We start from the raw sequence: 17,849 nt of genomic DNA on the forward strand, positions 1-17,849 counted from the left end.
CTGTGAGACAATAGTAGATCAGAACTAGTACCACGTCTAGGAGAAAGAGTGGGATGTAGAGTCTTGCATTGCTGTTGCTTGGAAGTGATCAGAGCAGGTCAGTCTTCATGCCCTTTAATTGCAAAGCAAAGAGATTCAACTAAATCTCTTAAGATTTTATTAGTTGTTAGTTCCCCTTAGAGATCGGTTCCTTCAGAATTTTATAATCCTGGAGCAGTGTTGTCCAATTCTTTAGTGATGACAGTACAGTATTTCTGGACCCTGTAATATAGTAACCATATGTGGCTGTCAGATGCTTGAAATATGGCTAGTGTAACTAATGGCTACCACATTGGAGAGCACTCTGAGGAAAATTTCTGTACTGTATCAAGTTTTCTATGCCTGTCCAACAGTTGCTATCTTGTTATTTTATCATAATTGATTTTCTTTGTTAAAAAAAAAACTAGGAAGGGAGAAGGTATTGTTCTAGTGTTATCTGCTAAATAGCTTGTGCATTAATTGTTGAATGAAGTTTTTAAATGAAAACTAAATATGATAAAGTTAAGATGTTTGTGACCACCAAATTCTTTTTCATATCATAGTACAATAATTAAACCCAGTGAATAGTGTTGATATGTTTGGTTTGCTGATACATAGAATACTAAAAGTGATTTTATATTTATTTCTATAATTTGTAGACTATGGTAGAGCTCTCTGAAGAACGAGATGGTCTTCATTTTTTACCCCATGCTTCTTCATCTGCGCAGTCACCCTGTAGTTCTCCAGGCATGAAGCGAACAGAAAGTCGACAGCATCTGTCAGTGGAACTGGCAGATGCTAAGGCCAAGATAAGAAGGCTCAGGCAGGAACTGTAAGTTGCTGATTTACAAGATTGATTGAATTTACATGGTCACAAAGGTGACCTAAATAATATTTTTTAAGCTGATAAAATATAATTAGTGGTCCCTCGTTGCTACTCTGTATCAAAGTTTTCACTAGGATTTGTCAAAATACAAAAAATAAGGAGTCTAGTGTATGGTTTTCCTAATGTTAAATCTTACTAATTTAAAAGATATCCTTTATTCTGGGGAGATACATATATATTTTTTATTGTTGTTTTCTGTTTTTTTGAGACAAGATCTCACTATGTAGTCCAGGCTGCTCTTGAACTCACTATGTAGGCCAAGCTGGTCTCAAATTCACAGTGATCCTCCTGCCTCGGCCTCCCAAGTGCTGAGATTACAGCTATGCACCATCACGCCTGGCCTTGTTCTGGGTTTATGTCCTTCCTATCCCTATACCATTAAACTTGTTCTTCTTTTTAAAAATAGTGTCCTTCTTTGGCAAATCAGGGGTGAGAAGGTGCTCCTTGTTTTATTTTTACAGTCCTTGAAATCTAAAATAGTGGGAATGACTGATAAAGATCAGTAAGTTTTAAAAGACCAAATATTGACAGCAGAGATTGGTCATGTCATATCTTGTGGTTAACCAAGGAAATGTCCATGTGATAATTACACTGACTTAACTATAATGATCTTAGAAAGTTGAGTAAATAAAACTGTATCAATATAAGCAAATCTACTAAGTATATAACCTAAATATAAGCATTTCAATTACTTGATGCAGAAGATACACACAAATTATTTTTATAATAGTATTTTGTACTTTTAAAAGAACAAAGGAATTTTGTTTTTCTTTTCTTTTTGTTTTCCTGGAATTTCAGCTTCAGAAGGTAGATTTTAAATTTAAGACTACAATATAGCTGTTAAATTTATCTACTGATTATTTAAAGTGACTTGAATATACAAGGTAGAAAAAATATTGTAGTCTATAGGAAAATTTGAAAACAAAAAATGGAGCTTTCATTTGTGGATCTCTGGATTATTTTCTATCTATTGAAGTGAACACGCCCAGGATATTCTATAAACAGCTGCGCTAGGAAAATTAGGGAAGAGATTGCTGTTATTAGTTTGACTGGCAGCTGATGGATAGCCTAAACAGTGAGTACTAGTTTGTTCCATATAATTTAGCACAATCTTCTCCAGTCCTTAGATAAAGCATGCAATTAGAATGACAATAATGGCCATGAATTCATTTAACACTTTGCACTATATTAGAATTTAATTTTTAAATAAAATTTACTTGACGATGGAGTATATTAAAAATCCAAATAACAAAGAGAGATTGACAAAATTTGGTTTCATATATACTGATTAAAAATGTAAATGGATATTTTTAATGTATAAATAAATAAATCAGAGATAGCAAGTACTGTATTCCCAGTAACTAGCACCTCATCAAATACTATCCTTTGAAAATTTATTCTTTCATCTTTTTTTTGTACTAACACTTATTTTAAGCCCTTTTATTGGGATAAATTTTTATTAAAGTAAATCAACAATCATGAAAAATTGCTTTATACCTAAGGAAAACTATATAATAAGTATTTGTAATTAGAATGTACAGATTGCCTCATAATATACATTTTTGAATAGTGCATTATAATATAATTGCTTCTGGTTTATAAACATTCAGAGTAAAAGTCTAATTTGTGATTTGGATGGGAAAAGACCACTGAACTTTCAGGTAAGATAGAAACTTGCCAAGCAGGAGTATAGCTGTGACCTGTGCATCTAGGGTATAGAGAAAAGCTATCAGTATGGCATGTGGGAGGTAAGTGTACTGCCTCCTAAGGAGCCCCTCCGATCCTTGGAGTTGCTTGCCAGACAAAGGCTTGGCAGAACAGAGGCATAGCTCCAGAACACTAGAATCTTAACAGGTGAATAGAGTACAGTGAATACTAGAGCCAGTGGCAGGAACACAACCTGGAAACCTCAGGTCAACACTGTAACACATCATAGTCACAATCCCAGAAACTCAAAGCAAGAATACTAAAAGCTGTTAGAGAAAAGCACTGAATTACCTACAGGGGCAAACCCATCAGAGTAATAGATTTCTCACTACAAACCTTAAAGGCCAGAAGAGCTTGGAGTGAAGTTTTTTAACCCCTAATTGCCAGTGCGAGCTACTATGTCCTGTAAAATTATCCTTCAACAATGAAGGAGGAATAAAGACCTTCACAATAAAAGTCAAGAAATGAATGATCATCAAATCAGTGCTGCAGAAAATATTGCTGGGAATCCTAAACAGAGACAAGGAAGACAAGGACATCCATGAGCCCAAGGGAAACAATATGGGTTACTGGGAGAGTAGTTAAAAGGAAAACAGAGAAGAATTAGGCACTGGAAAAATAATGTAATGATAAGAATCAGTAAAAACTTTCAGTAATACTCAGTGTAAATGATCTTAACTCTCCAGTCAAAAGACTGACAGATTGGACAAAAAGCAAGATCCCAGCATATATTAATTGCAAGAGACACACAGAATGAAAGTGAAAAGATAGAAAAACCATACTTCAATCAGCTAGAGCCTGAAAGGAAACAGGCATGGGTATTTTAATTTCTGATAAAGCTGACCTCCAAACTGGTCAAGAGACAAAGTAGATCACTATATATTGATAAAGAGAACAATCCAACAAGAAGAGATAACAACTGTAAAATAACACATTTACAATTCTGAACACCTGCACACACAATTTCATAAAAAACATTAGCAACATAAAAGAATAGGCAGACACCAACATAATCATAGTGGGGGGGACTACAATACCCCACTCAGAAATAGGTCAAGCATACCCCCCAAAAAATCAAGAAATATCAGAGTTAAATTACACCATAGAGCAAATGAATTTAACAGATATCTACAGAATGATTCATCCAACAAGAGCAGACCACACATTCTTTTCATAAACCCAGAGAACTTTCTCTAAAATAGACTATACTTTATGTATTTATTTATATTTTTTTGGTATCAGGGATCGAACTCAGGACCATGCACTTGCAAGGGAAGCGGCAGCACCACTGAGTTAAATCCCTGGCCAGAGACCATACTTTACTTATAAAAATTAATTTTATTGTGAAAAAAATTAATTTTATTGGTACATTTTAAATATAAGTAACAGTCACATTCTTCAAAGGGAAATTGTACCTGTACATGGTGTATCTTGATTCCTCTTTTTCTCCCAATCCCCTCCTCTCCCTACAGCCCCCTCCCCTTATTACAAAAGCTTTGTTTCCATTTTTTCCTTTTCTCTTTTTTTCTTTTTTCTTCCTTTTTCCTCCTACCTTCTTCACAGTTTCCCTTTCCTTTTGAACAGTTTCTTCCTATTTCATATTATCTATTGTACATTTTGGTCCTTATTTACCCTTTCAGTTTCTCACACCAGTGAGACAATCTGATATTTACACATATGTGTCCAAGTTATTTCACTTAAGAGTATAGTCTCAAGTTGCATCCAAATAGTGCAAAGAATCAACAACTGGGATCTCATCTTATTAAAATGTTTTTGCACTGCAAAAGAAATCAAGAGTGGGGCTGGGGATTTAGCTCAGTGGTTCCGGCACCTGCCTTGCAAGCACAAGGTCCTGAGTTCAATCTCTGGTACCAAAAAAAAAAAGAAAAGAAATCAAGAGTAAAGAGACGACCCACAAGAGTGGGAAAAAAATCTTAGTAGTCCCTCAGATAAAGGACTAAAATCTACAACACACAAAGAATTGAAAAAAATCAGACCTCCCCCCCAAATTTAAAGACCCAATCCGAATAGGGGCATCAGAAATGAATAGACACTTCTCAGATGAAGATGTAGAAACAGCAAATAAATATATGAAAAAATGTTCAACATCACTGGACACCTGAGAGATGCAAATTAAAATAACGCTGAGTTTCTATCTCCAGAAAGAATGGCTGCTATCAAGAAATCAACCAACAAATGCTGGAGGGACTGTGGGGAAAAAGGAACCTTGCTTCACTGTTGGTGGGAGTGCAGACTGTTGCAACCATTGTGGAAATTAGTATTGAGATTCCTCAAAAAATTAGGATTAGAGGTCCTATTTGACCCAGCTATTCCTCTGTTGGATATCCTTCTGAAAGAACAGTTCGTAACAGTTCATAATAGCTGAATCTTGGAAACAACTCAGATGCCCATCAGCCAATGAATGGATAAAAACAGATGTGGTTTTTCTATACAATAGAGTGCTACTCAGCCATAAAGAAAGATAAACTCACATAGACCATATTTTAGACCATAAAGCATGTCTCAATGAATAGAAAAAATTGAAGTCACTCTATCCTATCAGATCCCAATGGCATGAAACTAGAAATCAAGAGTAGAAGAAACTATATGAACAGAAATTACACAGACACATAGAGATTGAATAAGATAACATTCTGGAACAGTCACTAGGGCACAGAAGAAATTTGGGGAAAGGAATTTGAAAATTCCTAGAATCTAGTGATAAGGAAATACAACATATTAGAATCTATAGAACACAAAGCAGTGGAAACTTAGAACTGTGAATGCCTACATTAGCAAAACAATGATCCCAAATAAATCACTAGTGATACACCTCAGAGTCTTAGAAAAACAAGAACAATTAAAACCCAAAACTAATAGAAGAAAGGTCAGAGTGGAACTTAATGAAATTGAAACTTTTAAGAAAACAATACATAGGATCTGAGAATCAGTTTTTTGAAAGGATAAATGAGATTGACAAACCATTAGCCAAATTTACCAAAAGAAAGAGAAGATCCACATGCATAAAATTAGAGATGAATAAAGTGAAATTACTGAAATCAAAAGAATCATTAGAAGCTATTTTGAAAACATATCAGTAAATTGGAAATCAAGAGGATCATTAGAAGCTGTTTTGAAAACATATCAATAAATTGGAAAATGTGAAAGAAATTAATAAATTCCTAGCCACATATGCTCATAAAAATTGAACCAAGGCCAGGTGTGGTGGCGCATGCCTGTAATCTCAGCACCCGGGAGGCAGACAAAGGAGGACTGTTGTGAGTTCGAAGCCAGCCTGGGCTGCATAGTTTAAGGCCAGCCTGAACTACATAGTGAGACCCTATCTCAAAAAAAAGAAAAAAAAATTGAACCAATAAGATTAAAAAAAAAAAACCCGGAATAGACCAATAATAAGCAATGAATTTGCCACAATAATCAAAGCACTGCAACCAAGAAAAGCACAGTACCCAGTGGATTCACTTCTGAATTTTACCAGAATGTTAAAAGGAGAACTAACAAACTCCAACATTTAAATTTTTCCAGGTAATTGAAAGAGAAAGAATGCTTCCAAACTCATTCCTTGAAGCCATTGTTACTTTTACACTAAAAGTACGTTAAGTACACAACAAAAACAAAAACTATGGCCAGTATCCTTGATAAACTTAGATACAGAAATCTTCGATAATATGCTTAAACAGAATTCAAGAAAACATTCAAAGAGGCATATATCATGCCAAGTCACCTTCATTCCAGGCATGCAAGGAAGGTTCAACATATATAAATCAGTATAATAAACCACATGAATAGAACCAAGGGTAAAAATTACATGATTATCTCAATATTCTTGGACAAAAATCCAACATCCCTTCATGATAAAAACTCTGATGAAAATAGGTACAGAATGACCTTAGCTCAAACTGATATGAGCCATTTGACAAAATCAAACATCCTTTGATGATTTAAAAAAAAAAAACTAATGAAAATAAGGATCAAAGGACCTTACCTCAAACTAGTACAATCCATGGATATGACAAACCCACAGCCCACATCATACTGAATGGGGGAAAACTAATCATTCCCTCTAAAATCTGAAAGGAGACAAGTTGTCCACTTTCACCACTCTTGTTCAGTATATTACTTGAATCTGAAAGGGATATGACTAGGAAAGGAAGAAGTCAAATTATCTATATGCAGATGATGTGATCCTTTACATAGAAGACCCAGAAAACTCTTTGAGAGCTGATAAATCAGCAGAATGGCAGGCTACAAAGCCAGCATTCAGATATCAATAATGAACTACCAAGAAAGAAATAAGAAAAAAATTATATTCGCAGTTCCTTAGAAAAATACTCAGGAATTAACCTAACCACAGGAGGTAGAAAACCTCTATAATGAAGATTGCAGAGCTCTAAAGAAAGAGATCATTAGAAAACATTAGAACACTAGAAAATGGAAATATCCCCTGTTCTGGATAGGGAGAATTAGTAATCATTAAAGTGGCTGTAATACCAAAGGCAATATAGGTTTAATATAATCCCTATTAAAATACCAACAACATGATTCACAGAACTATAAAAAAATTCTAAAATTAATATGAAACCAAAAGAGACCTAAAATAGCCTAAGTAATCCTGAGCAAAAAGAGCAAAGGAGGAAGTATTACAATACCAGATTTCAAGATATACTACAAAGGTATAGTAACAGAAACTTCATGCTGCTGGCAGAAGAATAAATATGTAGACCAGTGAAATAGAACAGAAGACACAAATAAACCCACGTACCTTCAACTGTCTAACTTTTGGGGGTTTTTTTGGTACCAGGGATCAAACTTGGGTCCTTGTGCTTGCGTAGCAGGCGGCAAAACCACTGAGCTAAATTCCTGGCCCAACTGTCTGGCTTTTGACAAAGAGACCAAATCATACATTAGAGAAAAAAAATAGAAACAAATGGTGCTAAGAAAACTGGTCATTCATGTCTAGAAGATTTAAACTAGATTCATATCTTTCACCCTGCACCCAGAGACATAAATATAAAATCAGATTCTTGGAAACTGCTAGAAAAAAACAGGAAAATGCTTGAGACCATAGGCACAAGCAAGGATTTCTGAACAGAACTCAAATAGCATAGGAAATAATACCAAGAATCAACAAATGGGGGGGGGCGGGATTTAGCTCAGTGGTTCCGCCGCCTGCCTCTCGAGCATAAGGTCCCAAGTTCAATCCCTGGTACCCCCCCCCTCAAAAAAAGAATCAACAAATGGTCATATTAAAAACCTGCACAACAAAGGAGTAAACAGAATAAAAAGATAACCTATAGAATGGGAAAAAAGTTTTGCCACCTCCTCTTCTGATAAAGGACTAATATCTAGCCTATATAAGAACTTAAAAAATAACAACTACAGCTCCAAAAATATAACCCAGTCAAAAAATTGGTAATTGAAAGGAGTAGACACTTCTCAAATAAAGGTGTATAAGTGGCTGATTAAGTACATGAAAAATTGTTCATCATCCTTAGCCATTAGGGAAATAACATATCAGAACAACTCTGAGATTGCAACTTAACATAGTCAAAATGACTATTGTTAAGAATGCAGAAAGCCAACAAATGCTGGTGAGGGTGTGGGAGAAATGGAATACTTCTGCATTGTTGGTAATGTAAACTAGTATAACCACTATGGAAATCAGTATGTAGAGTTCTAAAAATACTAAAAATAGAAATTCCAGCTATATTTCTTCAGGATATATTCCTAAGAGTTAAAGATACACCATGTAAGGATACATGCATATCTGTGTTTATAGCCATTCAATTCACAATGGTTAGGCACTGAAAACAGCCTTGATACCCATCAACAGATAAATGGATAAAGAAAGTGTGGCATATATACCCCATGAAGTATTACTTAGCTATAAAAAAGAATGAAATCATGCCATTTCCAGGAAAATGGTTGGAGCTTGTATTAAGTGACATAATTTTAAGTGAAATAAGTCAGATAAGGTAAAATATCATATTTTCTCATACATAAGAAAAAAAGGAAAAGATGCTAAGGAAGCAAAAGGACCAATTGGGGATATGTGGAAGGGGCTCAATGAGAGGTTAGGAAGGGGAGATAAAGGGATACAAAATGATTAAGGTGTGTTTTATATATGTAAAAAATTCCCAGAATGAACTTTGCTATTATATATTACAAACATACACTAAGAGAATGCTGCTGTGAACATATATATGCATTTTCATGGACATTTTCCATGTATATACTGGGGAACAAATATTTGACACTGAATGTATTCTTACTGAATTGTACACTTAAAATGGTCAGATTGGCAGTTTTTGTTGCATATATTATCACAATGAAAAATTAATTTTTAAAAAATATTTAACCATCTAATAAACATTTATAAGAAATAATTTATTCACAAAAGCCATTTTATTTAAGAAAAACCATCTGGCAGAAAGTTAGGAATTAGACGTGACCTAATAATTCACAAAAATAAGAAAATTTAATAGCAGAAATATAGGAAAACAAATTGAGCTTTACCTAGTGTTCAGAAAAATATAAATTAGAACAATAAAAGCATTTTTCACTATTAAATTATTTTATATATAGGCACCTTTATCTTTTTCAGGTTGGTAATAACCTTTCTAGAGGGCAGTTTGATAGTATATGCCAAGTACCTTTAAACCTGCACTGTACTTTTAGGAATACATACATCTTTATACATGATTCTTTTGTATAGGTAGTTTTTTTACTAAGGCATTATTCATTACAGTGAAAAATGGAACCCACGTAATAAAGTGTGGTTTTTCTGTCAAAGGGAATACTTTTCTACCATTAAAAATTATGGTTTCCACTCAGCACGCAGGAGGGTGAGGCAAGAGGATTTCCATGAGTTCAAGGCCAGCCTGGACTATACAGTGAGTTCAAGACCAACCTAAACTACATAGTGAGACCCTGTCTCAAAAGAAAAAGTACAGTTTCCAAAAAAAGCAAGTGTATGAAGCGCTGTGGGCAGTTGTTTGTTTACACGGTGATTTTTTTTATTAACAAAGTAGAAAAGTAGAGATAAAGAGTATAGGCTTACTTTGAAGAGACTGGCTCTGAAGGGGAGATTGAAAGAGAGAATTAGAAGTAAAGTAGTTCAAGGAGAAAAAATTAATAGAAGAAGTTGAGGACATTTAAAAGCTGCAAGGTAGAAACCAGTAGAGAAGTTAAGATGTTAAGTATATCTGTATGAGAAGTAGTAAGTGTATAGTTTCTTTTTTGGCCATGTAGATGGTGAAAATAGTTTGGAGCATCTCAGAGCCAGACAAATATTGCATTACATAAAAACTTTTTCACTTTGATTGTCTTAGACCATGCAGAATGGGAAGAAAAAGGAGAGGAGACGGAGCAGGGAACAGGAAAGATAGAGAGACAAAAATAAATTATGAACTATGAGGATATTAGTCATTGGGGTTAACCTTTAAAGAATATTAAGAGGAAGTATGATGACATCTAATCATATACATTCCTAGGAATCCTTTTCCTTTTTATCTCCTCTGGGTTGGAGTTATGCTAATACTATTTTCAATTGGTTGCTAAGGGTAATTCATTTGTATTATTGCACATAAGGTTTTTGAAAAGAGTAAGCTTATTCTTTAATAAATATGTTCATGTATTTAAGGGAGGAAAAGACTGAACAGTTACTGGACTGTAAACAAGAACTTGAGCAAATGGAAATAGAACTAAAAAGGCTTCAACAAGAGGTTTGTACTTGGAACTCTTATAATACAAGCCGCCAAATAATTGGAAATTGATTTTTTTCCTTGTAATTTATAACCTTAACCATAATACTTTATGTCCATAATTGAGATAACTGAAGCTTAAAGAAATCGGATGACTTTTTCAGTGTCTTTCTCATCAAAAATGGCAGAGCCAAAACTAGAAATAAAAGTCTTAAGACTTTTCTTTCTGCTGTTTAGAATATGCTGTGATTCAAAAGAGCTTCTGGGAACTGGGGCAATTCCAAGTCTCTTTTTTTGTGTGATTGGCTTCTTTGGCCATGGAAGCTGGAACCACCTACATGGTATAAATTGTGCTGTTTATGTGTATCTTCTTATGTCTCTGTTCTTTGGTGTTGAGTAGTATTATGTATGATTGAATGCTTTTTAATTTTAGTCTTTTCCTACTTATTGAGGTCAAAACTTTGTATTTTAGAAAATAATTTTTAATTTTACTTAAAAGACTTCTCATTTTGAACTAAGATTATTTAATAATTTACTTTTTTTAGTCACTTTTATTTTCATTTTGGGATAGCTTATGAACTCTTTAACTCATAGATGATAAGGACTGAATAAATCTGAAAAGTTGCTTCTTCCTTTATATTCCCCTTATGTGTTGTTTTCAAGGTAAAGAATACTCCATTTTCACTGTTATAAACTAGGACCTTTCCATATGAATGAGGCTGGATATCATAGCTTTTATTTGTGGATATGCAGTGGCCACACTTCCACTTCAGAGGGGTTTTTTGGTATGTTCCTACTGTGAAAGAGTAGTTCTCCAAAACCAACAAAATTTAGGGGGAAAATGTGATACTATTACATTTTTGCAAATGTCTTTAGCACCTGGCATAATCAACACCTAAATTTTCATATCTGTTTCTGCATTCCTTTTTTAAAATGTCGCTGCCATGCGGCCTGTGGACAACTACAGCACCATCATGAGACAGTAAAAGTGAAAAAGACAAATAATGTCAGTGTTTATTATGAAAATAGTTTAGACTTCATGAACTCCCTGAAAAGGTTCAGGTACCCACAAAGACCCTGGATCATGTTTTGCAAACTTCTCTTCTAAAGGATATAATCCTTTAGAAGAATAAGGGTTTTAACCTTTTGAAGGTTATCTTACTTTCTTGCTGCTGAAACAAAATACCTGATACGGAAAGTTAAGGGACAAAAGACTTATTTCACCTCACAGTTTGTAGAGGTTTCAGTCTATAGCTGGCTGGTTGCGAGGCAAGGTGTCATGGCAGAGGGCCATCGTAGAGGAGAAACAGTCTGTGGCAAAGAAGGCATAAGGTAGTGAAGCAGCATACAGCCAGCAGCAAGGCAGCCTCTCCCTTTATATTCCATCCAGGCTTTCGGCCTATTGATTGGTGCCACCCATACCTAGGTGTGGCTTCCATTATGCACACCCAGAACAATTCATTTATCACACGCTCTAGATTGAGCCATCTCTGAAAAGCTTCACCTGTGAACACATGAGGCTTTGGGGTTGGGGGGGACATTAGATAAAAGCCATAACAAAACTCAAGCCTAATCTGAAAAATACAGACTCTTCTTACTAAGAAGTAACACCTGACCCACAATCTCCACAGGGTTAAAAGTTTGGGTTTTATCTCAAATGGCATTGAAATTTGTACTATTCATTTTACTTTGCAGCATTAAAAAAGTCCAAAAAGATACTCCTAAAGTAACAAGTGATCAACTTTAATAATGGAACTGCTTTTTCCATATTTTCACTATCCTATAGTTTAAAGCTTTGTTTTTTATCTTCAGTTAGTTGCAAGTGATTGTTTTTGTTTTTTTGGTACCTGGGATCGAACTTAGGTCCTTGTGCTTACAAGGCAGGTGCGGTTCCACTGAGCTAAATCCCCGGCCCAGTTGCAAGTGATTGTTAAGTACAGGTTAACTTATTTTGAAATAGCTTTAATTTTTACATTCCTGATAGAGAACATTATGTAAAAATTTGTATATCATCATAAATATATGTTTAAAATTTTTAGTTTTGGTTTAAAAATAAAGGTTTTATATATTCCTATTTTTAAAAACAACTTGAGGTATAATTTATATCCCATAAAATTTTACTTTTTATGATATTTAACTCATTTTTAAGAAAGTGTATTAAGTTGTATAACCAAGGAATAAAAAATTAAAAATCGAAAGTAATATTAAAAGCCTTATTTTTTGTATTTAGAATATGAATTTGCTATCGGATGCTCGTTCTGCTAGAATGTACCGAGATGAATTAGATGCACTCCGAGAGAAGGCAATCAGAGTTGATAAACTGGAAAGTGAAGTCAGCAGATATAAAGAAAGACTACATGATATTGAATTTTATAAGGCAAGAGTTGAGGTATGTTGCATAATGAACAATTCACAATATTTTTTCTTGAATGTGATTTTCAGAATGCATTTCAAATGCACTTAATGTTGAGCAATTATTGCTTAGACTTTTACAAAGAGATTTTTGGACTTTATTAATTTTAATTTAACTCTTTGGGACTCTTTCTTTAACTAGCATCATAGGAAGAGCAGACTTTTGGAGTCCTTCCTGTAAACTTATAGTCAAAATAAAGTACTTGTCTCTGCTAATGTCAAACTTGTTTCCAAAAGTGAAAGGAAAACGTATTTCTAATGGCTTTTAATTGAGATCGCTAAGTCGGGATCAGCAAAGGCTTTGTATATACAAATGAAGAAAAAAAGAACTTTTTCTCCTTGATATTTGCAGTTAATGTTACATGAAGTTAAATTGACAGAAAGAATTTGACAATCCTTGCACCCTTTTTTCCTTTCTCAGATAACTTCCTTATTTTCTGTAAACAGGAAATTTTGGTCAGTTTCAGTATGAGGATAAGAAGAGTATGCAGAATTGAAACATGAGAAAATAGAACATTTTAGCCTGAAAGTTATCAGTAAATACACCCAATTGGACTGCAAGATAATGTGCATATACTTTGCCAGTTACTTAGATATATGTACACATGACACTATTAAGGAATCATCAGAGACTCCACTATTTTGTATTTGCTTCAGACTTTGTTAGCCACTGGCATATATAATTTAGCAAGAGGAAATTGCAAATACTCGGTTCCAGATCATATGTAGGGGTTTTTAAGTATTCTCTCAATATGTTCATATAAAGTATTTATCAATGGAGCCTTGGTTTATTTGAGTTTTAGTTTGTCTCATTTTTTAAGGCAAATACCTAAATCCCTTCACTTTCAAGTTATAACTCTTAATTTGAGAGAAATGCTTAAGTCTATTCCATCAATAAGGTAAGCTCTGATTCTATGGGGATTTGTCCTAAATATTGGGAAGACTCCTTATACTTTGAACCATTATCCTATGACTAAGGAATTTAAATATATTCCACAGTTTTCTGTGAAATTATAGTAGTATTACTTTTTCTTCTCTAAGAACTGAATATTTTGATTACATAATACCTTAAAATCTGGGGAAAATGAAGGCAAAAAACTATTTCTGTTAACTCAGCTTTACTCTTACATAGAGCTGTTGATAAAGATGGCTTAATGTTTTAGTTTACAATAATTTTTATGTTCTAAATCTTTAAAAACTTAAATTTTAGCACATTTGTGATAAAGGTTATTTGAAATGCTTATAGGAATTAAAAGAAGACAATCAAGTTTTATTAGAAACAAAAACCATGTTGGAAGACCAACTAGAAGGAACTCGAGCTCGTTCTGATAAATTACATGAGTTAGAAAAAGAGAATTTACAACTAAAGGCTAAACTGCATGATATGGAAATGGTAAGTTTTATGGGATAAATTACATGGCCTCTCAGTAAAAATTCTAAGGTTTGGCTGACTTTTCTGTAAAGACAGAGGTTGCTAAAGTCCTTGAAGCTTTAACAGAAGGGATAGCTAGATGAGTTAGATGCTTGCAACTTTATATAAATATAACTCTTGTGAATAAGTAGTAGAAATTTCTGCTTTTGTTATAGGTGGATATTGTTAAAATTTTTTGTCTACATTTCAAACCCACAATAAGCTATTGTATAAGAATGTCTTTTAAAATAGAGAAAAGTACTGGCTAAAATTTACAAAGTTTTTTTTTTTTTGGTACTGGGGACCGAACTCGGGACCTTGCACAGGCACTGGAACCACTGAACTAAATCCCCAGCCCTGAAATTTAAAATGTAGTCAGAATTCTTTGTAGAATTCATAGTTAATGTACTGACTATAATGAAGCATTTTCATATTGTCCCAAAAGATCACTTTAAATGGATGTCAGGCACTTGATAATGATTAGCAATAATAATAATAACTGATTATTTCCTTCAAAGTGTGAAAATTTTAAGGAACTCAAAATTTATCCTCATTCAGTTTCTAATAAATTATGAGTGATAAAATGGTCCCTTGAAATTGTACTATTTCTTAGTTTTCTCTTCTGTCCCTTCTCCCTGCCAATAAAAAAGGAACGAGATATGGATAGAAAAAAGATTGAAGAATTAATGGAAGAAAATATGACTTTGGAAATGGCACAGAAACAAAGTATGGATGAATCATTACATCTTGGCTGGGAACTGGAACAGATATCCAGAACTAGTGAACTTTCTGAAGGTATTCCCAGTTTTTTATTTAAATAGATGAATGAATAAATGAAGTGTAGTAATGTTTACATTTTTGGATATTATATCAGTTCTTTATTTTTCACAGCTGTAGATACCTCAGAAGGCCAGCTATCTCTCTAAATATGATCTTACCCAGCAGTATATTGTTTCTTCCTTTTGAGGTCTGGTCCTTAGCTTTGCAAGTCTTATAATTCAGTTTTATAATGCAGTAACAGATTTAATTGGTTTAGGCATTATTTCATTTTTGTATCACAAGTTGCTAGAATACCAGTTTATTTCTATTTTAAGAAATACAGCCACCTAGTAAATAGAACACAAAAGTCATTTTAGTTGATCAGCCTGTTCTTTGAATATAGACAAACCAAAATAGAAAGTTAGAATTCAGTGGGAAGATTCTTCTGTAAATATGAAGTCAGAGTAAAAAAAGTTAAGGCTTTTATGACTGCTTTCATAATATATGTAATCACAATTGCAGTATTACACCTGCCGATCTTCATACTGAAGATAAATTTTTAACTTTTGACTTTTTCCCCCCTAGGCTCCACATGATTTGGCCTCTTTCTTAAAACTGGGCCTAATTACACATAATAGTTCTTTGAGTTATTGCTTTGGATGTATATGCTGATACACTTTCTGAATTTACTTAGGTCACATGTGTTCAAAATAGACTAGATCCATAATTGCTCAGTTATCCCGTATTATTCTACCTGCATTTCTTCAGCAAATATGTATTAAACACTTACCAAGTGTAAAACACTATTCCAGACCCTGAGGACAAGTGTTGAAGTAGATACGAGCTCTGAGAAAGTTCATATTTTGGTGCTTGTAGTAAAATTACGTATACAGATAATACATCCTATATATTATCTATTAGGTTATTCCTAATTTCACACTTGAAAACCTAATCCAAATTCTGATGCCCCATGTACTGACTGCATAATATGTGGTGAGATTCTGTCAGTGAACCTTTGGAGATGTGCTATATAAAACATTTGTGTAACTTTTTTATTTTATTCTTTGTGAATTGATTTACAAAGAAAACAATTCAGACTTGAACTTTTCTATTAAAATAGTTATAATTATAGTTAAGAGTTTCTTCATCTACGTGGGGACAAAATATTAAGTACCTTCTAGGGCTGTGAGGATTAAATTTGTGGGTATTTATGAAGCCCTTGGAATAGTATCTACTAAATAGTAAGCACTCAAGTGTTAGCTGTTATTATCATCTCACAGTTTTGTAATTGTAGATCAGAATGTTTGACTTAATGTGGTGTAGTTTAATTATACAAGGGACTTTCTAGAAATGTTGTAGAAGGTAAAAGAAAAAGGGGAAATAAAAATCACTAATCTCCTAATATCACTTTTACATTTCAGAAAATTTGCTTCAGAACATTTCTACAAATACATAGGTAACTTAAACATTACAAGGTTAATGTAAATATATAAAATTCAGGCTCCATTACCACCAAAGATTATTAATCTCCCATGTTGTTAAAAATGTGTCAGGAACATCTTTTTTAATATTTCATAGTGCAAATTGAGGTTTCACTAAAGCACAGTCATAGCGCTGGAAGTATTAATGTTGTTCATTTGAAATCATGACTACAGATCTTTATTTTTGCAGTACTGGGGATCAAACTCAGGACCTTGCACTTGCAAGGCAGGTGCGGCGCCACTGAGCCTAAATCCCTGGCCCTACAAATCTTGGTTGAGAATTGATTAGACTGAATCATGAAGAAACAAAAAATCTAAACAGACCACTAATGATTAAAGAAATTGAATTAGTAATAAAAATCTCCCATCAAAGAAAAGCCCATGACCTGGTTAGCTTCACTGATAAAATGAACTAATACCAGTCTTTCTTAAACTCTTCCAACAAATTAAAAAGGAAAGAATGCTTCTAGTCTCATATTACAAGGTTGGCATTACCCTGATATTTCAAAGCTAGGCAAGAACACTACAAAAACCCAAAATTATAGGCCAGTTTCCTGATAAACAGTCAAAAATCCTCAACAAAATACTAGCAAACCAAATTCATCAATCTGTTGAAAGAATCATTCATCACGATCAAGTGGAATTTAACCCTGATGTGAAGGGATGGAATCAATGAATGTGATATGCCACATTAACAGAATAAAGGACAAAAACTGTTAACATCTCAATAGATTGTAAGAGGCATTTGACAAAATTCAACCTCCTTTCATGATAAAAACTCTCAACAAAGTAGATATGGGAGCAAATTACCTCAATAGAATAAAGACCATAAATGATAAGCCCATAGCATCATACTCGGACGTGAAAACTTAAAAACTTTAATATCAGCAATAAGACAAGGATACCCACTCTTGCCCCTTCTATCCAACATAGTGTAGAAATCCTAGCCAGAGTACTTAGGCAGGAGACAAATAAAAGGTACCTGTATTTGTCAGCTTTCCTATCACTGGGAACAAATACCTGAAATACCTAGCTTAAATGAGGAGAGGTTTATTTGGCACATGGCTTCAACAGATTTAGTTCATAGTTGGCTGGTTTCAAGGCAGAAATGACATGGTGGAAGGACTAGTGGAAGAAAGCTGCTCAATCCATAACAAGGAAGCAGAGACCCAGGGATAACAATATACCCTTCCAGGTCATGCCTCTAATGACCCATTCTCTCCAATCAGGCCCCATCTCATAACAGTACATTCAGCTGTCAACTCACCACTGGATTAATCCACTGATAAGTATAGTGTCCCCATTACCCAATCACTTTCCACAGCCCTTCCTCTGAACACTTGAGACTTTGGGGGAACATTTTAGGGATTTGGGGGGTTTTTTTGGTACTGATATTAAATTCAGGACCTTGTGCTGCTTGCAAGGCAGGCTCAGTATCACTGAGCTAAATCCCA

The 17,849-nt window shown here is 34.0% G+C and overlaps 1 protein-coding gene across 10 annotated transcripts in view; it reads left to right on the forward strand.

Moving 5' to 3' along the window:
* Nucleotides 1–17,849, forward strand: part of Ccdc88a (coiled-coil and HOOK domain protein 88A) — a 144,289-nt gene that overhangs the window by 59,634 nt on the left and 66,806 nt on the right. For all 10 annotated transcript variants that reach the window (XM_004867264.4, XM_021246335.2, XM_021246327.2 and 7 more), the window contains exons 8-12: nt 678–850; nt 10,272–10,353; nt 12,563–12,721; nt 13,991–14,137; nt 14,806–14,950. In XM_004867264.4, coding sequence (XP_004867321.1) covers nt 678–850; nt 10,272–10,353; nt 12,563–12,721; nt 13,991–14,137; nt 14,806–14,950 — 706 coding nt within the window. The remainder of the gene's footprint in view (nt 1–677; nt 851–10,271; nt 10,354–12,562; nt 12,722–13,990; nt 14,138–14,805; nt 14,951–17,849) is intronic.

The sequence above is a fragment of the Heterocephalus glaber genome, unplaced genomic scaffold (genome assembly GCF_053883595.1).
Source record: "Heterocephalus glaber isolate CG9 unplaced genomic scaffold, H.glaber_assembly_v1.0 deba00001457, whole genome shotgun sequence".
Classification (NCBI taxonomy): Eukaryota; Metazoa; Chordata; class Mammalia; order Rodentia; family Bathyergidae; genus Heterocephalus; species Heterocephalus glaber.